We start from the raw sequence: 27,777 nt of genomic DNA, 5'->3' as shown, positions 1-27,777 counted from the left end.
CAACAAACTACTAAAACAAATATTTTAAATTGCAACTAAAATATGTCATCTCACTTCTTTGATTCTATTTAATTAGTTAGTTTTGTTATGTCTAATTTTTAGTGTCCGTAATTACAGTGGAAGATGTCTAATTGCTATGATAGATGTTCATTTCTATTGAAAAAACCAGCAACATCCATAAGAAGGACATGGACCTGTTGGAGCGAGTCCAGAGGAGGCCACGAAGATGATCAGAGCACCTCTCCTGTGAAGACAGGCTGAGAGAGCTTGGATTGTTCAGCCTGGAGAAGAGAAGGCTCCAGGGAGACCTTTGTAGCACCTTCCACTGCCTAAAGAGACTACAAGAGAGTTGGAGAGGGACTTTTCACAAGGCCATGTAGCGACAGGACAAGGGGGGAATGGCTTTAAGCTGGGGGGGCAGGTTTAGATTAGATATTAGGAATAAATTATTTACTGTGAGGGCAGTGAGGCACTGGAACAGGTTGCCCAGGGAAGTTGTGGATGCCCCACCCCTGGAACTGATCAAGGCTGGATGGAGCCTTGAGCAACCCGGTCTTGTGGAAGGTGTCCCTTCCAACCCAAAACATTCTATGTTTCATGGTTTTGTCAAAGGTCTCTCAATCCTACCCCTGTGACATCAGGTCTATTAGTGCACTGAGGTATCTCCACACTCAAACTGAGTTATCTGAAGCAACCTATCACCTTAACGAGGTAAGTAAATTTTCTTCCAACTGATAGAAATACAGTCTCTCATCTTAGGTATTACTGTTTTGCATAAATGCTTAAGGAGTTTCTAGGTACATTTGAATAACACATTTTTCCCCAAAGTAAAGAATACAATAAGCAGAAATAGGGAATGCCCTTTTGAAAGCCTTTACACATTATTTCCATCTAAATCTTGATTTTACCTTTGCAAAAATCTCTATCAGATTGATAGCTATTTAAATAAAGCAGAGATTCTTAACAACATGAATCAAGACATAAAATAAAGCCTGACCTGAAGACACCTGGGCTTTTTTGACAGTGCAGATACCACCCCTTCCTGCCAGACCCCATAATTTTCTTATGATAACTGCTGCAATTGTTCACATGGGGAGGTATTAATACAGCAGGATTAAGCTTTTCTTTTAGCTTCTTTTCAGCCAATTTAGCAGCTGAGGACAAGAAAGAAGACCATGCACCACATTATTTCTGTGGTGCAATCAAGCCTGCAGCCCAGCTGTACAGCTGCCTGTACACTTGAGTAGCTTTACTCTGGAGAATGTATCTCACTGAATGGAGCCATTGTAATCCCATGTGACTGCGTGCTTGTGGAAAGGTAGGCAGGAAACAACTGCTCAGCCTGATGCTGGATCAAACCAAGCGGACAGAGTTCTTTCCTGACCAAAACAAGCAGGTTCTTCTCAGAGCACTTGGCAGCACCCAAAGGGTAGCGTTTGTTAATTAATTTTTATGCTAGTGAAAGCACAAAACTGGTTTAGATGCTTAACTGGTGAGGGTCTTTCTCACATAAGAATATTTAAAAATGAAGGGTTTCGTGCTAAAATAACATCTTAGAGCACATTCAATAACAATTCAATGAAATTTCTGGATGAAGTTTGGGGCATAAAGCATAACATAGTGCAACTATCTCTTCCCTTTAAGAAAGCCTATAAAATTCTACCTGCGTGTCCAGTTCAGTCACCTCCAGATTCAGTTTATTCAGATGTTTGTTCACAAAGGTGATGAGAGTCTGAAATATGAAAACAGTGTAGTAAAGGCATATTCAGTAGGGCAGCAGTCCAACACAAGCAGTATTAACTCCACTCAGAAGAGAGTGTATGAGTGAGGAGACTGCAACAGTCTCTAAGTTTTAAAAGTGAAATGTGACATTAAAAAAAAATAATTTTCCAAGAATGAAGAACAGAAATAAAACAAGTGTGATAATACAAAAAACCATACTGTTAAAACATAGAAAACAAACACTTGTAGCAGACTACAGGGAAGTAGGTAATTGGACTCCACTCAAATCTGACAGCAGCCAAAATACTCTAAGTCAGACCTCTAGTAGTTGTAAACTGGGTATCTCTTTGGCATCAGTATAGCCAATGTACCAGCTGGGTTCTACTCAACATACACTTTGTGAGAACTTATTTGAAGGGACCCTAGATAACCATACATTACTGTGTGTTCCAAAGTTAAATTCATGCTGCTAAACATTAAATAAAAAGTAATATCATAATTGTGAATTTGTATATTTAAGTATAAATCTTAATTGTATTTAATGTATGCATAACTCTGCCAATTACATATTCTATCCACACACACTTACTACAGACATAGAGACACTCAAGAATGCACATGCACACATTATGTATTTCAAAAATAAAAACCTTCCAACCTTTTTCACTACATTGAGCTTGTCTGGAGCGTGGTCAAATAAAGTGTCGAATGCATCTCTTTCTGAAAAACATTCAGTGATATTAATATACTGAGCAGCACTTGTTGCAGTGCAGAATAAACACTTACTGAGAGACATACTCATTTGAGACAACACAGCCAGCAGAATGTTTCAATATAGTCTCTGTATTGCAAGTACCATGTATTTTGCATCCTGCTCTCTTGCTGTAAGCTGTTGGTAACTTATTCACTATTATTTAAAAAAAGAATAGTTTTCAAGTCGGATTTGGATTGCCTAATGACCCCATTTCTCAAAAATGAACAAATAGTTATGCATAAAACCTTAAACAGCCAGATACAGGTAGTTAAGTAACCAAATCATTTTGTGCAGAACACCATGAGTTTACATTAGAGCCACTACATCTACAGATGAAGATTTTCCCCATGGGCCACTGACTGCATTGTTAAGCACCTCATGCAGGCCTATGATATTATCTGCAATACAATCCTTCGTATAGATGTTCTGGGCCATTCTGATATGCAATTTAGGACATTATCAGCAGTACAGGTAACCTAAGGCAGCATGACAGGAGTGCTACTGTGGTGACCTTCTGAAGAAAACAGAAAAAATAATTAAAACAAAGCCACCAGAGCCTTTTCTGAGCATTTTCCATTTTGACAATCACCTGAATGATAGCAAATGACCCATAAACAGTTACATTCACATTCCTCAATTAAAAAAAAAAAAAAAAAGCTAAAGGAGATCCAAAGGCATTTATAGAAGTCGGACTTTATACAAAGTAGGACTGCTCAGGGATATTATTGGGAAAAGAAGTCATTCACAAAGCCTTTTAAATCAGCTCCAAGGCAGCCATTGAAAGAATACAAGAAGAAAAAGCTAAATTCTTGGTGGCCTAAAAAAAATAAAGAAGTAAAAGCTAAATTCTCTACCTGAGCTGCTCAGGTGAGCGTTTTCTGCTGTCCAGGCACTTGGCCAGTCTCAGTCCTGGCAGTAAGACACACCAGGCACAGGACTTTACATGGTGGGTAGGGCTCCTGAAAGATGACTCCAAGTCTTCAAAGTGTAAGTAGGTAACGGATGTAAGAATATCATCATGTTCACCAGCTGCTTCATGATAAGCCACCATTTTACATTATGCTGGGAACTTATAACCATTAATACTATTACAGTAACATTCTGGAGGTTAAACCACAAAGCACCTGCAAATTAACATGTGCTGAAAAGCAATGAAATGTGTTTTAAAGACGGTCAGACTGATTTTGATGCTTTTTTCCCCCTTTTGTTAACTGCCATAATAGCCTGTGGTGCAGGTATTTGCCAGGGCAACTTGAAATCCTCTACTTCATTGCAGGGTGATCAAAGTGACCACCCACTGCAGAACTAATGTGTACTTTGGCTGCCTCAAGGAAAAGATAATAATCAAATGAACTTACCATGCCTTCCTGATAAAGCCCTATAGGAAAAAAAAAAAAAGAAAAAGAAAAAGAACAAAACACTGTTATATATAATTCACTTGCAGATATTGTGCTGCAAAAGAAAACAGTGAACATGGTCAGATCTTCAACTTGGTGGATACTGGAGTGAATCCATGGAACTAAGAAAACTGTCATTAAATTACGCCAACTGAGGATCTGGATTAGTCTGGAGTCTATCAGCATAATATCTCTTGGCTTCACTGAAGTCTCAAGGAGGCCAAATCTCACATTTTCCACTTTGAACCAAATCAACACACCTTGCCTGAGTGAGGAAGGCCTTTTCATGTTGATTTTATGAAAACCTGCCCCTCCCCTTAAAAGATGAATTTACCACACCAACTATAACACAATTGCAGCCAAAACAAGGCTTGGGTAGGGTTCCTAAGGACTGAAGCATTTTGCTCCAGTTAATCCCTCATATAACTATCACACATAAACAAATCCATACAGATAAAATAAATCATAGTACAGCTTCTTTCCATTCAACTAGAAACCAGAATATTCTACTATTGTTCTCTGTTCGTTTGGAATAACTTTTCTGTTATAAATTGTTCAGTGAGATGACACATACAGGGCTTACTACCGGCATTTTACATTCCCAAAGTCAAAACTACCTAAAAATAGTCACATCACATCCCTTTTTGAACAAATCTCATTCTTTATCAAGTCAAAACCAACAGAAAAGAGTGAGGCATATCTTTCTTGTCTGTTTGAAGGACTATTTAATAAAATAATAATAAATATAATAAAAATAAATTAATAGCAGATAAATACAGAGCAGAGATTTTGTATATCTTCACTCTATCTTCTCATCTACCCTGGTCTTCTGTTTTTAATTCTCCTCTCTATTCCCTCTCCTCTTGTATTTTTAGATGCATGTTTGCAGCTCTTGAAAAGGCTAAAATGCAGTCAGTGGCTGATGCATCATCTTCCCTGGAACCCCAATACTGAAATCTAAATATCAGCAAATGTTTGAATTTCTGGGACGCATCTGTGTTCAATTACTGAACTGCTGGCAAAAGTGGTGTTGACATACTCAGTGTTACCAGTTATTTCCTCTTGGATTTGTCGAGACTGGAGGATTCCTTCTCGTTTCTGGAAAAAATAAAAAAGTGACATTTTTCTCAGCAAAGTTTAATGCTTAGGGTACGGTAAAAATTTATTTGTGATCCAGAAAAGTAATTAGATAAAAAGTTTGAAAAACAAGAACTTTTCTTAAACAAACTTACAGTAATATATTATTTTACCTTGTAAGTATTTCAGAAAACTCTTTTGTACATTAACGAGAAACTTGAAACTCCACCTGTAGAAGGAAGTATTTCTTTTCCTTTCTCCATTGTTCCTAATTCACTTTTCTTTTAAAGGCCCCAATTCAGCAAGGCATTTGAAACACCTAAAGCCATATGTAAGTATTTTAGTAGAGGTATGCCTAGGTGAGCTGAATTAAACCTTGTATTTCAATGAACAGCTTTGGCAGATGGTGCCCGTGCTTCTCTTTTGCAAAAACTCTGCTCCCAGGCCATTTGTTCTCTCTGCCCCGCTCATACTCTTTCTTTTTTTACCTCAGTGCTTCCCTTTTCTGACTTGCTCTCCAGACAAAGAGCTCTATTTGCCTCTGATGGAAAACCAAAATGGAGCTTCTATTTGCACTCCCAGCCTGCTCCAGACCCCAGTCACCTGGGGGGTTAATATGAGCGGTGACTCCAAGGTTGAGATGTGAGAACCCTTCGCACGTGGTGCTGAGTGGTCTCTGTTCAGAGGCTGCACACAACATGGCAGAACCCAACTCAAATGGCTGCTCGTTTGAGTCAGTCGGAAAATGAAGAAGTTGAAAAGTTTGACATTATTTCCAGTATGCTGCTGATCGCAGTCATCTGGCGGTGGTGTAAATACCGCACATATGTTCTGCCTCTCTTTGTGTTCTCTCTGCTAATTCTATTCACTAGTTATTACTAAAATTTTGCAATAAAGAAAAAAAAAGTCAGGCGAATGCTGACGACTGCATGTAAAGTCTAGACATTAGGCAATTATTCACGATTCTTCACTCCCTGTCATAAAAGGAAATGAGAAAAATAAATTTATGCTGCTCCTAGACTTTCCTTCTATGTAGAAAAGGAGAATAATGTTTTGGAAAAGTCCTTCCTGGCATGTGAACTGGGGCTGCTGCTCTTTCTTGCCTTGGAGAAGATAGCACATCCCTACCTGAGGCAGTCCTCGGTATATGATGTGCTGAGGATTTAGCCAGCCTTGTAACTGTTATTTCTATACAGCATTACTAAAATATATGAAGAAATGTCTGTCTTTCTGCAAGAAAGCTGAACACAGCTGGGTCACTCCAGACCAGGATCTGGGGTAATCTAAACTGTCCTTTTAGCTAGATGGTAGTTTTAGGGGGTTTCTACAATATTTTTTAAAGTCCTGTTACTAAGTATCTTGAACACAGTAAAAAATGCATTCAAGAAGGATCTTTGAATATTAGAAAGACAGAGTGGAGTCCAGCGTGTTACACTGGGGGCACAGAACAGCTGCTGAGATATCTTCAGTCACATACCTTGAAAATCTGAAGAAAAATGACATAATTTAGGGCTATCTTCACTTCCAGCTTGTGCAGACAGCAGTAAGTGCTCATACTTTACAATCCAGTTCATGTTAATGCCAGTTAGAATTCCTCTCTAAGATTTTTGTTTAGTTTTCCCCTTGCTGCAGGGTGAAAGGAAACTTTTATTTTCTCCTCATGATGACTCTGACATGCCAGTGATGCCTTCTGCAGCAAAAGCCCTATTGCTCTCATCTCCTAGGAGAGTTGAGCACCACAGCAATGGTATCTGTACTTTTCAGTGACCAGTGTGGTAGTATGAGAGCAGAAAAAGGTCCTTCTGAGGACTGAAAGACTGCCCAGCATGTTCTTTAAAGGCAACAGTGGCTACAACTGAAATAACAAACTATAAAAATCAACATCTATTATTTGAAAGTCACTGAGAAACGAAGCATGAATTAAGACTCCCCAAGAAAAGCTGGGTGACAACAGGAGACTTTAGTGGACAAGCTTGGCATTTTCTTCCCTCACACCTGAAAGACTCCACAAAAAGCCATGAAGATCTTCCTAATCACTTACCATTTTAAATTGTCAACTACCTCTAGAACAAAAAAATACATCTGAAATCTGGGTAGGATGTCTGGAAATGCAAAAGGTCTCTTCTTCATCTCCCTTTGTGTCAGCAGTTCTATGTAACTGAGGGACAACTGCTTAATTTTCCCAGACAACATCCCACTTTGAAAACCTTCCCACTGTTTGGATGGCTTTTTGCCTATGTATTGTTGCTATCCAGTCATCTGGAGGATCATGTTTTATAATTGCCCCAAATGAAATGCAGAATTATTCTAGAGCTTGAAAGAACAAACACATTTGTCAGAGGTTCAGAAAAATACTTCTTGAGAACACGGAGCCAAAGCTTCTCTGAAACATTTCAGACCTTTCCGGGTAGTGTGACCAATGATCTCCAACTAAGCTTGTGATGTACACCTTCATCTAGTCTCACTAATTTCCTAGCTTTGCCTAAGAGTAGTTTATGCACCCAAGAAGTGCTGTCCTAAAATATACTGCAGCCATACTGGCTGCTCTGCCACTGCATTCTTATACTCTCTGACTTACATCTCTTGCACACAAACAATCTGTCATCTAGTCATTCACGGATGGCATAAATAAATAATTTTTAAAAAGAGGCAACATGATGACAAGATCCAGCTCTCCAAAAAAGCTCTCCCTTGTTTCAGTAGATACGATCAAACAAAGCCTGGGCTTTGTTCAAAGTTATTCATTCCATTAGTATGGAAAGAAAAGAAAATAATATAACATAACAGAGTAGCTACAGAAGGTCCAACTATCATGTTTTTTTCCAAATCAGCTCCTAACGTGGATTTCATATTACTCTCATCGCTAACAGCTTTTGTACAAAACAGCCAAAGGAAATAAGCTTTCCTAAGAACCTGCTGGGCATGAGCACATTTTTTTGTTTCACAAATATCTTTGTTTCTGTTTCAATGAACTACACCCAGCCAACACGGCAACTCTCAGATTTTATGTGTTTCTACACCTAGAAAAAATATGAAATGAACTAAGGTAGTCCTTCTTAAAGACTTCATAAAAGGACTGTGTTCTTTTTATTTCTCTTTCTCTACTGTTCTCTTCATCGAACCATGTACAACAGAATTTAAAACCAGCTACCGCATAGTCTGTTAAGTTTGCCTAGGCTTGACCTTACTTTACAGAATGTATGAGAGTTTAGAACTTGAGGTGTGCAAGTCTGACCACTAAACTAGGCTTTAGGATCTGCCGATTGTTGATTAAAACCTCCACTGAGTTCAAATGGTACATGATGCTTTACATAGAATTAGTTCCACGGGACACAAAAGACAGATTTTAAAAATAAGCACAAAAACCCCACTCGCAATAAAATAAAAATGATAAATGTCTCAAACAATTACAGTAAGTATACTGGCCTCCACCCTCCATTAACAGGAATAAGCACAGCTTTGGAGTTCCACTGAGTGGCTTTCACCCAGTTTGGGGTCTGCAGGACAAAATCTTCTGCAACATTACTTGGATTTTCTTCTGCTGCAAATGCTTTCTCCACAATTACTGGTGCCTGAGCCTGAGCTGTGCAACTAAGAGGCAAAGCAGTGAGCCAGATTCTCCCACTACTTACTGTTTTTAAATTGGTTTACCTGTACTGACTTCAGTGGATTTGCTGTTGAACTACATTAGCCTATTAAACAGGAGGACAATTATATCCATTGGTTTCAATGGGAATTTTGTCTGGATGTGTGGAGTGACAGCAGATCTGCTTCTCTATTGTAGGACTGTGCTCTTTTTCTTGTTTAGTTTCTCAGCATAAAGATGTCCTGCCCACTGTATTCCCAATTTCTTAAGCTGGTTTTGGTGGAACTTTGAGATAAAGCAGTGAAAATAATACATCTACAATAGCCAAAGGAAAGTGCTTGAAAACTATGTTCCTCTGAAGCAGATTTCTGGGATTCCCTTTCATTATCTGTAGAGAAACCCATGAAGCAGAACCTGAGAGTCAATGAGTCATCACCAGACACCAGTGATACATTTACCAGACTCTCCTTCAGATTTCTCCCCAAATTACAAAACTTGTCCCATTTGAATGCTGGAAAAAAGAGCGGTTACTTTCTCAGATCTGTCTCACAGATTTTCAGTCACACAAAACTTGAGCAATAGCTCTTTCCACCAATTACTTTGGGGTAACATCAGCTAAAAGGCATAAATAAAGACAGTTACAGTGGGAAAAATAAAGGCAAAGTTAATTGGAGAGAAAGAAAAGCAGATTAAATGGGAAGAGGCCAAATAAGATAGGGCACGTACAAGTCCAGCTGAAAGAAAAATGATGAACAGAATAACATAAAGAGTTTGAATGGATGAGGCTCTAATAAGGAGACTGACTGACACAAAAGATTTAGTTGATGGGGGGTTTTTTGCGTGCTTATGAGAAAACCAACACTGTAATCAGACTAAATTAGTATGCACAAGGCTGAAAAAGAATATTTAGTCACCTAACATGAATCTGAATGTAATAAACAGTGACAATTCATCATTCAGTGCCAAGAATGATTTGAATCTCTACACAAGTGAGAAGACCGTCAAAAAATGGGAAAAATAATAATTCTAGAGATCACACTGAGTGATAAACACATTCCAACAATAATAATGCTTCATATATTTTTAATGTCACAGTCTGGCCACTTCACAATCAAAATAAGATATTCTGAGCCACAGCTCAATCTGGGAAAGCACTTCTGCCTTTTTCTGGTTGAAGCACTGTCAGCAGGGAAGATGCACATGTGTTTCTCGCCAGCCAAAGAGACACACACATGCCCATCCAAACAGAAACTCTAGAGGCATTTCTCAAGAAACCCCTCAGTCATTTTCACAACACTACCAAGAGCTGTTTAATGCCCCTCTTACCTGCACAACAACCACCTGAATGGACACATGATCAGGGAGTCTGATCGGTGCTCGAAAATACTGAGATAATGCAACCAGAAGATGAAGTATTGCTACGAGACTTTTAGCATGAACAGCTGAAATAGATATCAAAAGCAAAAGTTACAAACTGCAAAGTAACTGGGGCACATATTTTTTACTTCTTAGGATGTAGGAATTATGGGAATCTTTTCCTCTTCCCACCTGGAGCCAGGGGCACTTTTAAGGCACTTTGTCTCTTCTAGGCTCCTCTGCTCAACAGGCTGTGACAACGAGACCCAGTCAGCAACGTGTGTCAGCACTGAAGTGCTACTCTTTGCAACACGTCTGGATGCCATAGGCTTGTGTAGATGGAAATCTAAAGCTAATCCAAAAGCCAGATTTCATGTACGGCAGTTTAAGTGCTGTCTCTGCATTCTCCTTGCCTCTCCTTTATTCCTTTTATTTCAATAAGGATTTATGGACTATCAGAAAGATATTTTTGTACTCATAACATGCACTTATTCATTTTTAAGTGTCACAATGTCTGCAGGATGATAAACGAGCCTATTTTGGCAGAAGTCTTAAGCAATAACTTACTAAACTCAATGACTCAAACATTCCTCATGAAGTTGTTACAGTTCTGTTACTGAAGCTTTTTCACAGCAGGTTTCATAGGAGTACTTAACACTAACACAACTTACAAGATATCAAAAGCCATGCTGTAGGAAATCCTTAATCAAGTATCAAACCACTGATATGAAAGTGAGTAATTTCTAATTCTTATTGCCTTTCTTCTTCTAATTTGTTCTTGCATTTCCCAGAACAGTATTCCTAAATGATCTTTCATAGCTACAGTACAGTGCACTTAAAAGTTTCTTGTCTTGAACTAACCAATAACTCCTACCTTATCTCACTGGTAAAGCACTAAAATATGCTTCTTCATTATCTTCCAATGCAAGTCTCAACTATGCCATGGAGATACCAATTCATATAAAATGTGGCTTTGCTGTCAAATTTTGCTGGAGTGCCAGTGCTCATGGATGAGGTGCTTTAGGAGAACACTACAAAGATGTCTGTCTGCCTGGCACTGGTGTGTGCCACAGCTGGGTCCAGCTGCTGCTGTCTATCTCTACTTCAGCCCTAAAACACATGTAAAACATTAAATTAAAACTAGAAGTTAAATTTTCAGGCCACTCCACACACCCTGCCTCCAGCTGCAAAACAGAGAATGGAAAAAACCTGGGGGGAGGTTGAAAAGAGAAGTGGCCAGAAAATTCAGCAGGACCACACAAAGGAGCAAGTCAGAATGCCTAATGTTCACTCCTCATCCCTTGTGATATTTCTCTCCCTCTCACTAATTGGTTGTGAATGGAACAGGATACAAAACTGCTCAGCTCAAAACAGGTACAGGAGACAGGAAAAACGCTATGTACTGATCAAGGTATTCACCAGCATAAAATGATTCTAAAAACCAAACTTAAAACAGATTAAGAGGCCTAATTTTCTAAAACTGGTAACCTGCTTTCTGCAGCATATATGCACCAAAATGTCTTGTGTTGGGCCACTGAAGGCATTTCTGTTAGATATTGCTATATTCATTCTTAATGCATAAACCAGGAAGGACTCAGAACTAACCTTGATGAGAGTTTTGTAATCAAAACTAGTAGTTCAGATTTAGCCTTAAATGAGCAGGAAATATTACTCCTATCTATGTTGCAAATTTTACACAGACAAAGAGTTCTAGGACCTAACCTTCCTTCTGCCTGTCTATTGTATTTATACAGGTACCTGCCTGTTTCAACAAACCTATTTGGTAACAGAAAACTTAAGCTGGTATGCACATGGACTTTAGAGCAAAACTACCATACTTTGACAGACTCTGAAAAGACAGTTCATTGAAACTGAAGGTTGAGCACCACCAAAGAGGGTAGAGTGTACCATATCTGGAAATGCCCTTCGGAGCAGGTCCTACCATAAATAACAGATTTCAGTCTCACCCTTATCACTGGATATTTCAGAATTCCAGATAGCACCTACAGACTCCCAGCTGCCAACAAACAAGAAGAGCATAGCAAACACAACTTACAGTCAACGTTCCATTTAATGCTTCTTGGGGGGAGTTTAAGGGTTTCATTGATCTTTTCAAGCACTGTCTGTAGCTTCTGTTTCTGAGCAATTTCAGACTGAGTAACTTCTGCAACATTCAGCTTCTCACTTTCAAGCTTCTCTGAAATGACAGAAAAAACAGAAAAACCAATTGACAACTCCATGAAGAATACAAAGACATTCCATTTCCTAGTTTTAAAATTATCTTAAGTTTTCTTCCAGATCCACTTTCCCCCACCCTACTGAGCACCTAAAGATAAGATCATATTTTCCCTTTAGTTACACATTGCCAATGGGAAGGCCAAGTATTATTCTATGCCACACTACTGGCTAACAAATATTTGCTGAAACTCCCTTCAGGGAGCACCAGACTCGGAAGTATGGCCCAATACTTCTATTGCTACTGCATGAGAGAATATCACTCCGCATAAGAGTGGCTTGAACAGCAGACCATCAAATCTAGGAAACAGATACCACCTTTCAGATTTGTTTCATCAGTCTCAGCCTCTCAGCTTCTACCTCAGATGCAGGAGATTAAAAAATTTTACTTGGCCCAACTGTGATAAAAGTGAAGTGATTCCATATTCATAGAGGTGGAGGATGCACCAAAGAAATGCAAACAAGTTTTTTGGAGGCACGAAAACAACTAAAACCTCAGGCAATGTCTTACTATGAAACCACAGTCTTTTTCTGCACTCAAAATTTGCAGTAGATTTTAAGATACTTTATGAATTGGTGTGTTACTGATTGGACAGATTGCTATGTATATCATACATGGCACAGTGTTTACACTTAAATAGTAAGCAAAGAAAATTTAGAAATAAGATGATGACATCAGAAAAAACTGTTTGGTCACCTATCAATTTACTTCTATGAAAGAATATCTCATTAAGAGATATCTTATTTGGTAAGAGCTGATCTTATTCTCATCAAAGGGAACTGAGTATCTTCCCATAGGGAGCGAGCCTGAGCTACCAGTTTAAGAGACTGCTCTCTCCTAACCCTGCTGTATTCTAATCCTGCCTGAGAGACTGCTGTCTCCATGGGTTTCTTGTGCCTCCTCAGAATCACTCTCACAACAAGACCAAAGTCTTCAGTTAGCATAGACCTGATCCACAAGGAATTGAGGGTAATGGAAAAGATTCCACTGAAATATATAAATGCTGGATCATTATACGCACATTTAAGAGCCAGGCTGCATCTGATATGCATTTTTTGTATTTTGGGTGAGGTCACTGGAGGTCTGCCTAAGAGAATCAAATTGCTCAGTCTGGGGCATATCCAGTCCATCACAACATATTCAATAGCTCAACCATTCATAGAAGGGAATAGTCTGTGTAGTCTTTATTGTAAGTGCTCACATGATGTTTCAAGATTCATTTAAGATACTGAAAAGAAATTTACTGGAGACTTTATGAGCTGTAATAACTATGAAAATGGCTTCCAAGCCAGCACTGTAAAAAGCACATGCCAGCTCTGCATTAGCAGTTTCTTTTCTCTATCTGTTTCTCAACTGAAGCTCAGTTTGCAGTCCACTGGGCACCATTACCTCAGCAATGTTAAAAGCCAGACATCAAATCAGAGAGAAATTCCAACTTTCCAGAGGAACTTCACAATGTGAATAAACTACAGTATAGAATGAGCAGAGATTAAAAACATCCACTGTTGTACTGAAAATACCCTTTCCTTCAAATTTACTTTCCACTTGTAACACGGTTAAGTTTGTGCAGCACATATGCAGATAATAAATTTAATTGGAGTGAATACTGTTGCCAAGACAAGAACCCTCCCTCTCTAGCACCCCAGGTAGGCTTTATGCTGTTCTCATCAACTGCAGAGCACCACACATTGCACTGCAGCTCTGAGGACTGTGCATGCAGCCTATTGCTCAAGGGCCTCATAATACAATGCTATTTTTGTATCACTTAGTGGCATAAATGTAAGATGATACCGAGGCTCCTAAGTAGGAATAAGAGATCCACTTATTGACAAAGTGCCTTACAGCGTGCATGTATATTTTTTTTCTTACCAAATAATTTCTGCAAAACTTGTCCATCATACAGGTCTTCAGCCAAGTCTTTCACAATAATCCTCTCTCCTACCAACACATCATTAATCCAGTCAATTAATACCTATATGGGAAACACAATTTGGCAGTATTATACACTATTCATTTGCAATTTAAAACACATGTCATTTTGTACAGTGATGAAAATACTTAGTAGAAAGGATACCAAATTGCAATGGCTCAAAATACAGCCTGAAACACCATGAGAAGCAAACGGGAAAGACTCAAGAAAGACCCTTCTAAGGCAGCTGTGCCAATGTACCACAAGGTCTAGACAAATACCAATTAATTCAGTGCCTTCTGGAGTGAAATGTTTCCCTTGCTTTCAGTTGCATTTTAACATTTTATTGTGAAGCAAAAGGTTGTGAAGTTGAATCTAATGATGCATCCTGCTAAAGTTCTAACCTCAAGAATCAAAAAGACGAGGGAAAGCCAGTGTGATCTTATGTTGGTGATGGGATGGCACTGAGAATGTGGACTCAGGATTTAAACTGAAATTCTTGAGTCTCTCTGTGCCACATTTACAGAAAGATTCTGCAGCAAATGACCTGCCCATTTCACTGGGATGTGCACACCACATGGTTCCATTTAATTAATATCTAACCAGTGCTTTGAAGTGTTCAAATGAAAGAGGCAGGGGTAGAATTAAAAAAATAGTTTCACTTTCCTGAGAGTGTTGACATGCTTTTCATTACCTTCATTAGTTCTTGTAATTTTGGGTCATTTCTTGAATTTGGATCAACCATTGTTCGGACTTCATTTTCCTCTGGAAGGTTTAAAAGAAAGATATTAGTAGCTATTACAGCATGACACTTTATTTTACATCAAGCTTTTATGTTGAGATGTAAAATTGTTGTGAATTACCTAGCATAGTGTCCTCAGGGTCTAGTTCAAATGGAATTGGACTGAGAGGCAAGTTAATGGCATTCATTCCTTCTTCCTGTAATTCAGATACTAGGAAATAAAAAAGAAGAGCTTGGTCAAATTTCAATTTAATTTTACTTACTATTTCACTCTTGCTAGAAGTAGAATTAATTGTCTTAATCTCTTTATAAGAATATGACTATTAGATAAACCACTAGGTGTAATTACAGCAATAAATGATTGCTAACAAAAATTGGAGGTCCAGCCAACAAACCTTTACTTGCATGAGTAAATTTTTCATGGGTAATGGTACTGGAATTTGTGCAATTGCCTCAAATCTCTTCCAGGATAAGGCCCATTGTCCTCAAATTTTAAAAGGCTCACTTGCATTTTAATGGTCCTGACATTTTAACACTAATGAATCATTTTAGCTGAGGGAAATGATTATTGCTCTCAGCTATGTCACCCTTACTCTGGAAATACTTTAAGTTTAGCTACTTGAGAAGAGCTGGGCCTGGCTATATATCCAGGCAGGAGTTGCCACACTGAGAAACTATTCAGGACTGAAGGTGCAGCTGCAGCTCTCGGCTACCTCCATTGCTCAGGTCAGAGACAGCCCAGCTAGAGCAAGCTCTGGGATGCTTCTGGCCTGTGCCCTTGGCCCTTCCTTAGCACAAATCACAGCAGCAAGACACAGGTGTAAGATGAGGAACGCTCAAAAGTACTGTCTGAGTGTGGAGTTCAGTAATAGGCTGAGAAAGAGCTTGAACACAGGAGTAGGGGAAGTGATCCAAGATCCCATAGTTTGAAGATATCTGCAGTTGTCAGGAAATACAGATGAGTTCTTACTCAGCCAAAGCCCCCAAATACTACAAAAATCAATCTTCTTGTAATACATGCTCTGAGAACATAAAAACAGAAAGATCCAGAGAACTGGTGCAATAGGAGGACTGTCACTAGTTCTGTACCTGCTACAGTTCAGAGCAAATTCATTCATTCCTCTGGGTGACCCAAAGCTTTAGCAGGTTGCAAAGACAAAAACTTCTCCTTTCCTGTCCAAACATGCCTCCTTAACAGACAAGAATAAATACAAACAAGCCAATATATTAATCCTACTGCTATGGAAAAACTCACAGCACTGTGCACGGAGGGAACCCACAAGTTTGTACCTTGCTTTGTAACCAAGAAATCAGTGCAAACCTGGTTTATCAAACCAGGAAAAAGGATTGCTGTCTTATGAACGATAAGTAAAATATGTTGTTTTGATCACTCAGTTTCCAGTGTACAGACCTTTAAAAGGTGTTGTTAGCACATCTGTTCCAGCCATAGTTTAAACTTAAACAACTTAATTCAATGATCCTACATATGTCCTGTAGATTTAGGTAGTTTTCTGCACCTTCTGATGTGAACTAATGTATTTGATTTATGTACAGATGCAGATACAGATTCACCATCCAATAGTTCAGATTTACTGGCTGATGCTTTCCTCAGTTTATTCTGAAAATTACAGAAACAATTTAGGTTGGGAGAAAACAGAAAAGTACTTTAGAGATCTTGTGTTTTGTGACTGACTCAAAAGTTAGCTTTTGGAAGTTTTACCTCTCTGCCTTAACTTCCTGTGTGCAGTAAGTGTAGCTAAATCTCATGTGAACACTGTGATAATCAGTCAGTTGGTGTGATAACAGGACTTAAAACTCTGCAAATATTTTCTACGCTTCGTGAAATGTTTTGTGGTCTGCCAGATGAAATGCCTGTGCATGTTTCAAGAATGTATGCAGCTGTATTCAGGCATCTATGTAAGATTCACAGCAATCATGGCTGTGAATGCTGGAATCCTTATTACTGTCAACTGAACAAAAACATCTTTGAAAAATCCACTGCCTTCAATACTGAACCCGTAACTTCATTCCACACACACACCCTGCTTGTATATCTCTAAAATACAAATACTGAGCAGCACTAAAGAGTCATAAAGTAATGTTGACAATAGTTCCCTTGGTTGTTGTGTATTCTCTAAAACTGATGGCTGAGAGCAATGGACCAAATTAATCCCTTATGTAAGTAAGTCCACTGAGTTCTGAGGAGTTATAGCAAGGATGAATTTGGTCTAGCATGTACAATCTCAGGAACTGTTTACACTTAATGGCAATTGTTGGAATTGTTAGCACTCCTTGGAGAAAATAACTGTTGGTTTTATTAACCTCTTTGATTTAAATTTTTTTTTGATTTTATTTTTATTTTGGTTCCAAATGGTTATGGGCATAAAAATGTCAGTGGGTAGACCATGTGGAGGTCTTCCTGTTTTGACATCTTTAGTTCATGGAGGACTTCTACACAAAAGTTCCTAAGCAAAAAATGTGGGGGTTTTTCACATCAATCCCAAGAGGGAGCACAGTAACTAAAATCTGTTCAAGCCAACTGCCTCCACTGAGCTCCCCTGTCCCAAAGGGCTTAAAGCTCTGCTTGGGCAAGACACACTGGAGAAAGCAGTCAGCTCATTTTCGTAGTGAAGGACAATAATGAAAACTTTTGGTTCCTCTCTCCAGGGAGCGACTCGCTGGCAGAGCTGACACTTCTCCAAGGAGACTGAGTGGACCTTTCAAAGTTGAACGTTATGTAAGGAATTCTTTACAAGGCCCACTGAACCTCCCCACATTTGTCCTCCAACGTGCACAACTATTACATTCTACTTTTAATAACATGACCTTCATCATATTACCAGAGTTTCTGAAAATAACAGAAATCAAACAAAACCCTGCCATATCTTTGCATGGAAAGGGAACAAAAAATACAAGGAAAATAATAATAAACATACACAGGGAACTAATACATTGATGTGTTCTAGAATGCAAGTGTGATATTTATTGTACAGCAGGGGCTAAGCCCTGTTTTCTGTAGGCTGCTGTAAGCAGCTCACCCAAACTGCAAATACATTTTGCACACCTGCCAGAGTTCTACACATATGCAGAACCTACCCAACACACCTCCAGATGATCCAAAGATCCCACATGGGTCCAGATTGCAGAGAGGACAGCTCCTCCTCAGCCACTGCATTCTACAGTGCACAAGCCCTGCCCCAGGTTAGTATTAATCCCATAATAAAGACTCCTCCTGCCCTCCTGTTCCCTACAAGCAGAAAACATGATGGAGAAAGCCTGAGCCTTATAGCATCTTTTCATTTCTTTCCCAACACTGAAGAGTAAAGATTTAACTACAGATTCGTAATACTACTAAATGGAGCAGGTAAGCACATGCATTACATCAAGCTGTATGTAAAGGCAGGAAAATGTACTATGTAGTATACACTCACTTTCTAAGAATTGTCACAAAAAAACCCAAACGTGACAAATCACTGCTATACACTTAGGTGTTTGTAGAGGAACCACAAATATGTGATTGAGGTTGAGTTTGCATACCACAGTTTCAGAAGAGGAATCCATTTTTCAGCTGTCTTTCATTAATTTGTTTTAATTAATTTTCATGAAAATCACTTCAGCAACTTAGTATTTTAATAAAAACAAAGAACACAGTATTAGGGCAATTTTTGCAGCAGCTGAAATTAAAATAAAATAATCTAATTTTTTTTAATACTTTGAGGAATTACTTTGGAGCATTAGTAAAACCTCCACTCTGAGTCTTACAGTGTAAAGCCCTAGAAAAGGAGGAGGGGACGTACCTGCAGCAGTTCATGAATACCTCACCAGGTGCCAGGAGCCAGACCAGTGCACTGGGACCTGCGGCAGCTCCTCTGAAGGAGAGTATCCACAGAGTTGCCTGTTTGACTTTGGGCATGCTTGGCCACTGGATGACCCCAGCAATTAGAGTTAAGACCACTTTTCTTTTCTCATCCTCTGTTGTGACCCAGACACAGCCCAGTTCATCAGCTACCATGGGACTTATGCTCATCATGCTTATATTGGTAGGATTAGAGACTTTATCCTTTTGGACATGAGAGTAAAATCCAGTCCTTCATGGCTTTTTTTTTCAGTCACCATGCTGAGTGGAACTGGGGGCTGAATGTACTTTTAGAGCAGGACCCTTAAAAGCAACAGTTATACATGGGCCAGACAAACCTCTGCTGACTGCCAATGGACAAGTCCCAGTTTTAACTCTGGATGAAGAATGGACATTTTTGCTCAGAGTTCTGATTCAGCTCCACATGCCAGATTTATTATGATGTAATCAAGTGCAACTCCACTGCTATCAGCTGTCAACAGACTTCCTCCCACCACGCCAGCACCAAATTTGGCCCCAGAGCCAGGGAGCCCGCAAGACAGTATCAACAGCAGCTACAGCAGCTATTTTAAGCTGGATGGAATTCTTACTGTTTTAGATGCTCTAAGATTACAAGGTCATAAACCTATGCTATCAAATCCACGCTGGTGCTCTGAGCCAGGCTCTGCCCTTTGATGCGTGCATTCAACTGCCGTTCGAACTGCTGGATGCCGAGCACATCTGAAAGTGGAGCACTGCCCATACGGTTTAAATTGGCTTAATTCCTCTAGTGCATGCAGCCTGTTGCTCCACGTTGTATTTATTAGACAGTTTCATTTGGGTTTTTTACTTGTTTATTTTGTGTGCTGAAGGCTTTTTGCTGCCCTATTTAGTATTCAGGGCTTAACATTATTCTGATTTGAATGAAACACATCTCATTATTTAACCGAGCTCAGAAATGCCACATCACCCAATGCACTCTGTGGTTTAGACATATTTTAGCATATCTATCCAAAGAATCATAAAATAAATACAGCAAGATGTAGTGTTAAATAGTCTCTCCTCTGAGTGCTACAGCCATGTCTTCCCATGTAATTGATTCCGTACTTACAAAACTAAAATTACTCAAGTGCTACAACAGTAATGGATCGATTCTGGAAGTGTGTGACTAACTAGAACTGAGCCCTAATGCTGGAGGAGCACAATGCCATGATACTTCTGGCCTCAATCTTTCAAAACCAGGAGATTTAAATATATGCACATACACCTACATAAATATATACAACATTTCTGCAGTTCTTTAACTGCTTTCTTTCTCTAGTCTAAGAGTTTTCCATTCAAGGTCTTCTCTGCCATTTTGAAGGTTGCATGTGCTTCAGTTGAGTTTGTTGTTTTTTGGTCTGTTGTTTTTTGTTTTTTTTTGTGGAAGCTGAGTCATTCCCATGACTCCAAGAGTTTAAGCTTTCTATAAAAAGTCAAAAAATATCTGATATTTTAAACTGTTTTGGTAGGCAGTAGCTTTGCATGTCATGCCTCTACCTTAAGCTTATTCTTTGGACCATTTGGAAGGCTGGTTGCATTCATATTGCCAGAATAACACTGGATATTTGTATATATGCCCACATTCAAACATGCATACCTATGCTACATACATTTATATACGTAGCCAGAAATCATAGGCAGTTTAGAAGAACACTGATTTTCTTCAAGAACTACCTTTACTGCTCTTATGTAAGATATACACTCAATTACAGTTGAGTCAGATTTAGATAAATTGGTTTTTTGTTTCATATTCTCTTTATTGGGTGCAAATTTCTGGTAAATGCCCATGACCTTGATCGTTTGCTTTTGTAACCACTCCTGCACAAGAGCAGCTTTATTTCTTCTACGGACTTGATAGCCTGCAGTGCAGACTTGAGTGTAAATGACTATCTGCATAGATTTCAGTGGATTTATGCTGATTTATACCAGCTCACTGGCTCAGTGTGATTCCTGTTCTCTCTCACATACTCCAGTTCTATAAGCTGATATGATTCCAGTGGAGTAATTCTGGATTTGTACTGGTAAATATGAAAACTGATCAAAATTACCTCAGACAGTAGAGAACGAGAGAAAAAAATAGCAAAAACATTTTCAAAAAGTCTTAGTTTGAGCTTTTATAGAATGATGCTATTTAGTCAAGCAAACTTATGCAATTGCTTTCTGGGCAATCCATCCAAAATGTTAGTTTCTAATACTTGTGCGTGTGCATCTTGTAAGTCCACAAAGGGAAAAGAAAATATTAATCTAAAATGGTACTGCCTAATTTTCTGGAATATGTAATTCATCCAACATGGATTCTGGCAGCTCAGCTCTAACTCCAAAACAAAAGAAATCCACACAAAAGACAATAAATCTGCATTACACATGGTACTAAAATGATTCAATGGATTTATAGATGTTTACAAGTTTGCAGAGTGTGACACAGCGTCCACCAGAAATTTGATATTCACAGCACAAAACATCATAAACATATGTCTGCAACTACAAAAGGGCCTTTTTATGTGGGGATCATTGTTAAAATTGTCTTCAGAACATAAACCTTAAGTTGTAAATGCTACTCCCCATTTATTCTCCAAGACATAACAAATGAGGGAAGAAAAGCAGAGATATGTTTGTAATTGAAAATGTTTCTCAGGAAATGATCTGTACAGGAACATCATTCTCATTCCATTAACTGCTGACTCCAAGCCAACCATTTGTAAAAGTAAATAAATATGCAAACTGGCTGACAACAATGTGCCTGTCTTTAATGTTTCTGCATTAGTACTCAGTCTCCAAAAAAGAATCTATTTTCTTTTCTCATTTCTCCATTAAACCAAACATGGCATGCACACAAAAAGAACAGGAGTAATGCTGTTCACAAAGAAAGATGGGAGAAATGCAATGATTTGATTTTCATGTATGCAATACAAATTAAATGCTTATTGCCTTGAACTTTCTTTAAAGTCTGAAGTCACCCTGAAGTACCTCAGTGACTAGTTTGCTGTTTCTTTCTTTTTTGCAATTAAGCAAAGTGGGGGGAAAAGCCTCCATAGACTGACAAATGTCTGGTCTGAGTAGGTAAAAAACAACAAATCAGGGAGCAAACTCAGTCCTTCTTTCTCTGAATTTTCCTGTAGTTTCTAAGAGGTGATAAGTGGTGCAGTGTCAAGCTAACACAGATGCCAGTCATTCCATTCATTCCTTCAACACATTCTCTCAACAGATCTTTTAAAATACATAAGCAGTATCTGCAGATGTTTTGAGAAGCTTGTCACCCTCCAGGAGTGTTTAAAATCCTACTGAAAAAAAAAAAAAAAGAAATAGGCAGCTTTGGGAACAAATACAGACAGAAGTTCAATTGACATTAATTTTTACTCCCACTGAAGAATAAATAATGCATATGGAGAAATGCTGTGATCATTCCAAGTTGTTATCAAAATGTGCTGTGCTGAATCTGATCCCAGTCTGAAAACTCCAAGCAGCCTCAGATACCTACACAGGGTCTTTGTGAAACAGACATATGCAGGTTGTTGGCTGATCTGCTCATGGTATCCCTATATTCAAAGTATTTTACTGAAACAAATCCTTTGACAGCTGAGATTTCCAACTTATTGAGGTAAGTATTGAGAGACCTCTCAACTGATTTATTGAGGTATCTCACAATTACACAGAGCACTTGGCACTACAGAGACAGAAAGAGGAAGCATTTTTATCCTTATCACTGATATTTTGATATTTCTCAAGTTACAACAAATCTGCAGGTAGCGATATCCAAAGGAGAGGCAGACAGACCTCTTGGTGCAGTCCTAGCCCAAAGCAAATGGAGGCAATTGTTCATCCTATATGCTCAACAGCTTGCTGCAACAGCTCTTTTCCAAACATTGTGGAGTGGAGAAGCTGATTTTGTAGGGCTGACTTGCCTCATTTTGTGAATCACCAACCAGCTCATAGTAGCTATTCCAACATCAACATGAGGCACTCATGCAGAGAAGACAAAACCAAGGATCTGTTCCAAGAAGTCTTTCCCAGCTCAACAAGTTCTAGCTATTCCTAAGAGAAAACCCAAAAATAGTTCTTAGGAATGTGAGGGCACACTAGTAGCAAGCTGAGGATTTCCTGAATTTCTTGCTCTTTTCTGCTTGTGTATATAAGCCTTGTTTTTGAAGGAGAAGAAGTTCAGTGTCAGACCTACTGCATCTCAGTCATCTAGATGACTGCTTTTTCTTGAAAGAAATAGAAAATTTACTACATTTACTGGAAAGTTGAAGTCCCTTCTCAGAGACTGCAAAATAGTTTATGTATCACACATGGCCACTATTTTCAAACTGTAGTTCTTAGAGCTATTTGTGTTTTAAGATAAGCATCTTGTTGTCTTCAAGGAATGACTTTGTGACAAAGGATCAAAAGATTTGTGGTAAGTGGCCAAGCATTTCTACACCCCAGAAGGAAAAAAAAACAAAGCCAAAACCACCTTAATATCTTATGAGAGTTCCTCACACTTTAAGATCTTTCTTTGGTGTCAAAGCCAACCACGATGAAGTTTGGGGGTGACACCAAGGCTGGACAAGTAGCAAACACATGAAAGATGGGGTAAGAGTCACTCAAAGAAATTAAAATAATTATGAATACAAATATGTAGTTGCATTACTAATTTACATAACTGGTAGTTTGCAGTCCATTTTTTGCTACCTTCTGCATCAACCCTGGGCATCTAACCATGGTTCTCAGATTCAGTACAACAAAGGAGAATTAACTTGCAACATCTAATCCTGTTTTTCCCCTCCACTTTAAAGATGTTCAATTTCTTGCTATGTTCATTATTTGTGCCTACCACACAGACGGTTTCTAAAAATCTCTGCAACACGTCCTAGGGAATTGAAGCTTCTTGTCAAGGACAGAATCAGGATCTAATTTGGGAATTGGGATCTAAAGACAGGCCTTCAACATGGAAAAACAAGGCTGTGGCTTTGGCTGGATCAACAGAAACCCAGATACATTCTTAAAAAAAATGGGCTGGATTTGGTGAAAGGCAAAAAAATGAAACCTTAAAATGGCAGAAATATATCTTCTAGCACACTGAAGAGTAAGCTGCCCTTTGGGGTTCTCTCGCCAATGGGGAGGTTAATATGTATTTGAGAGCAGAAAAGCTTCAGGCTCTGACTGTTACAACAAGGACTGCAGAAAAGGTAAACTTGCTTCCCCATCCTTATCTCACAGGAGTGTGCACCAGCAAGATGCACATCTGATGTGTGGAAGTCCTTCTGCTTTTCCCAGCCATACAGCTTGAAAGGCCATTTCAGGGACAGAAATGTTAGGGCTGTGGCAATCCCTGGCTAGAGGGAGGACTTTGGTCAGCTGACATAAATCACAGTGTGGCGTGATTAGTAGTATGGCTGTGCTATTCTCCTAAAACATATTTACACAAAAGTGTAAGATGATGATGCAAGACAGGACTTTGGTAGCACAAACTGGAAACTATGTTTGGCCTAGGAAAGCAGAGTTAGTTCTCAATTTGTGCAGGAAATAAATGAACATTTTCCAGTCTAGGTTCTCAAATCCCTTAAACAGAATTAATTCATTTAACATGCCACCAACAGAAAAAACCAGCATTATCCCCATTCTGCAGCATTGAAAGTGATGCAATTCTAGATGAAGGAATACATCTACATGTTTCCTTTCTGGAGACATAAATTGTACTCGTAAAGTGGAAGCTTGGCACTTAAAAATACAGCCTTACCTGTCTGTAATTTTACACTTAGCCTGACATAGAGTGGACAAGAATACTTTTGCTTTCCAAATTCATATCACAGCAAAGAGAACATCCTTCTTTCCATATAACCAGTAGTAATGATTTGCATCCAGCCCTGTGCCTTGCCCTTCACAGGCCCTGCCCGGTACCCTCCTGTGCATTCCTAATCTCGCTTATTTCCTTACAAAACTCCAACAGCTGCTCCAATTCCCAAATGCCCTAAAGTAAAGTACTTTATTGAACAGTTCATCCGATTATGATGTTCACACGTTACTGTGAGGACCAGCTCCGAACTGCACATGCATTGCAACTGACTTTTCCAAGAAATCCCAAACAAGCTGTAAGTTTGGAGCAGCACTTGCTACCACCTGTCAAGACCTGTCAGACAAGGGAAACATCACTGTGTAAACTCCTACCTGTTAAATGCATTTCACGGGTTGCTGTCATTACTAATGTATCAATTTCAGCAAGAAGAGCAATCATATCAGTAGTAGTTGTGGTTGTATTTCCTACCTTGCAGGTGAACATACCAAAACCTGCATCTCAATAATCTAAATAACCTTAAATGGGTTTTACTTCATAGCACCAACACATTTGGAGTTTCTCAGAAATAATCTGCAGCCTTCTGTTCCTATTAGAGAGTGTATAATACCACAAAATTTTCATTTTAATAAGCATGAATATTAAAACTTACCTACTGTATAACACATAGCTCATTTGAAGATTTCTATCCCAAGAATGCTTTCAACTACAGCTTGCTCTGAGTGAAAATTCAGCTGATAAAAATCACTGTTTTCACACTGGAGCCAGTGTTATTTAAGGACTGAATTTGTACCAAACTGAAGCTAACAGAAACTTATACTCTTATGAAATACCACTAGGATGAAATAGCTAATTTAATCTCACTAATATTGCAGAAATATTTTCATGGAATAGCATTCAAAATTAACTGTTGTATTTTCCTCCTCTTTTACCCAGGAAAAACAAAGTCTGACAATGGTACAAAGAAAATATACTCCTGTTCTTATCTCCAAAACATTACAAAATAAAAATAACTGCCATTGAAATACACAAGGTCAGAAAACAATGCTCCTAAAGTATCACAGAAACCGAGTCAGTCTAGTCTCCTACCTTTAGGGCAAAACGCTCCACAGCCCATCGTGGGGTCGCTGGGCCACCCTCATAGTGCATCACAGGGGGGACTGCAGTCCTTGAGGTGTTTGAAGCCCCTCACAGGCCCCTCTGCTGTTGCTCTTCAGAGAAGCTGTATTAGCTTTAGAGCCTGTTTTTCAACAGAATGGTCCAAGCACATCACAACTCTCAGCTCAGAGCATCGCTTCAGAACAAGCGACTGACTGCCTTTATAATTTAATATGATGCCACATGAGACTCATAGACCATCTGCAAAAGAAACTAAATCTGCTTTTTGCAGCTTGGTGAGTTGTGTTCTGAAGGCTGTGATGCAGTTTTGATTGTGTGCTTTTGTTATCAGTCATATAACTAAACAAAGTGCTCAAAGGGCAAGTGTAAAACACATGTTTTTAGTAATCACAGTCTGTTTCTGCCCTAGGTAATTTGTACCTTTTTGCCTTACAACTGAATAAAGTCATAGTTCCCCTCAAAGTGTAGGAAAAGTCTATGCACAGACATGGAAATATTTTTGTTTGTGAAACAGAATCTGATCAACAGGAGTTGCAGAATCCCTGAAGCTTGTTTCCAGAATTGAGGTGCACATGTGATATTACCAAATTCAGGTCCTGGTAACAGTACCCTTTTCTCTAAAAATACCTCCCAACTGAAATAATTAGCAAAACTCACATGGAATGAGGATTAAGCTCTGAAGCAGTAAAAGGCATATAAAAAGCTAAAAAGCAAAGGAAAGGAGAGGTATGAGCCATCAAAAGAATAATAAACTACTGGTAAGAAATAAACTAGTTTTATGGTCTGTAGGTCCTTCCAAAGAGGAACACTAATCTAAAGCAATTACTTGCTTGGACTAAAAATCAAATTCCTATGAAATTTTCTACAGACTAAAACTCTTCAGAAGCTGTAAAACGTTTAAGTGTCTGTTTCAACTTGGAGCAGGATGAGGGAAGTGACACATCCCTGGCTCATTTCTAAGTCATGGAAAGTAGTTACCTTTCTAGTTTCCAATTGAACTTCATTTAAAATACCAGTGCCAAAAGACAAGTATGGAGAACTGAGCAGTATTTATTGTTTAGGGTTATTCAACTGTGCTACACAACATTCATCCCCCAGGTTTCATATCAGATGTGATTCCTTGCAAAAAAAGACATGGAGCCCTCATCACAGTTCTGAAACCACATTCTTCTCCAGTTCTAAGGAGTCTCTGATATACATTGGTCTGTGGCTACTGGGTCACTCCTAAAAGCAGCTTTCCCCTGCCAACATTTCCATTTCATGCTGTACTCACAAGTAGTAATGGGGCTCCCCATTCTGACTCCTGGAGTCCCATTGCCTTCTGGCACTGGAAAACTGGATTGTTGAACTGCTGAATAACAGCATTCAGTTACAGGACAATACTGAGCTGGCAGTTCTTTACCAAGCTTTCCTTTTCTTAATTTCTGAATAGAACTGTAAGTGTCCCAGACACTTTACTGGGACAATCCCATTTGGGAGATAAGTACAGCTAAAGGAGAACCATTCTTCATTTGAAACATCACAGAGGATGCTGAACATGATTATATATAATGAAAATTTACAAAGCCTGAAGCCACAGCAACCTGCATCATCAATTCAAGTTGTTTTGCAAGTGATTATTTGAACCTGTGTACAAAGCAGCACGTTTTTGCATGCACAAAATCAGCTATTTTACAAAAATAGCAAATGAATTTTTTTTGTTTATATACCTACAGTAGTAAACAAAAGATCATGTCCAGGTAATAGGTGAGGTTACAGCAGAGTAAGAAAGATGGAAATTGGCTAAAGCAGAGCTGCTTTCTCTGAGGGTATAACATGGCAAGAAGTTGACAATAGTAGGTCTGAAGTGCATATTTTGGGGACCCTACTCATTCTCTCTGTAATCCATTTCCACTTACCACAAACATAAATTCAAGCAGGGCTTGATTTCTTATTCCTGTAATATAACAACAACATCATCACTCAAAAAGCCTGTGCACTTCCCCCTTCCTTTAGCAGAGATCACTGCAGGGGGAAAAAAAAGCGCATTGGTAAGATGCTTTGGGCCTAGAGTTTCCCAAACTGTTCCTAAGGACTCATTTTCAACCCTGTAATTTTCAACTTTGTAGAAACAGAAGTATAGCCAGGGAGGACTAAAGTCTTATTCAAGCCGTTTTGGCCATCAATACAGGAAACAATTCAAAGGCAACATGACACTGATAGCTTAATTTGTGAAAATGGATAAATACT

At 38.9% G+C, this 27,777-nt stretch overlaps 1 protein-coding gene across 2 annotated transcripts in view; it reads right to left on the bottom strand.

Annotated features, from left to right (window-relative positions):
• Positions 1-25,859, bottom strand: part of PARVA (parvin alpha) — a 35,185-nt gene extending 9,326 nt beyond the window's left edge. The window contains exons 1-10 of one of the 2 annotated variants that reach the window (XM_050335500.1): positions 25,519-25,859; positions 14,901-14,990; positions 14,732-14,802; positions 13,998-14,100; positions 11,949-12,089; positions 9,863-9,978; positions 4,913-4,971; positions 3,835-3,854; positions 2,381-2,442; positions 1,664-1,732 (exon numbers count right to left, since the gene is read on the bottom strand). In XM_050335500.1, coding sequence (XP_050191457.1) covers positions 1,664-1,732; positions 2,381-2,442; positions 3,835-3,854; positions 4,913-4,971; positions 9,863-9,978; positions 11,949-12,089; positions 13,998-14,100; positions 14,732-14,802; positions 14,901-14,990; positions 25,519-25,546 — 759 coding nt within the window. In that variant the 5' untranslated portion in view covers positions 25,547-25,859. Of the gene's footprint in view, positions 1-1,663; positions 1,733-2,380; positions 2,443-3,834; positions 3,855-4,912; positions 4,972-9,862; positions 9,979-11,948; positions 12,090-13,997; positions 14,101-14,731; positions 14,803-14,900; positions 14,991-17,875; positions 17,970-25,518 lie in introns of those variants that run through there. The other variant, XM_050335499.1, reaches the window with a different exon arrangement.
• Between the last annotated feature and the right edge of the window lie 1,918 nt (positions 25,860-27,777).

Source organism: Myiozetetes cayanensis, unplaced genomic scaffold, assembly GCF_022539395.1.
Source record: "Myiozetetes cayanensis isolate MyiCay16 unplaced genomic scaffold, myiCay2020 scf6-25, whole genome shotgun sequence".
NCBI lineage: Eukaryota > Metazoa > Chordata > Aves > Passeriformes > Tyrannidae > Myiozetetes > Myiozetetes cayanensis.
This window is presented reverse-complemented; position numbering and strand designations above follow the sequence as displayed.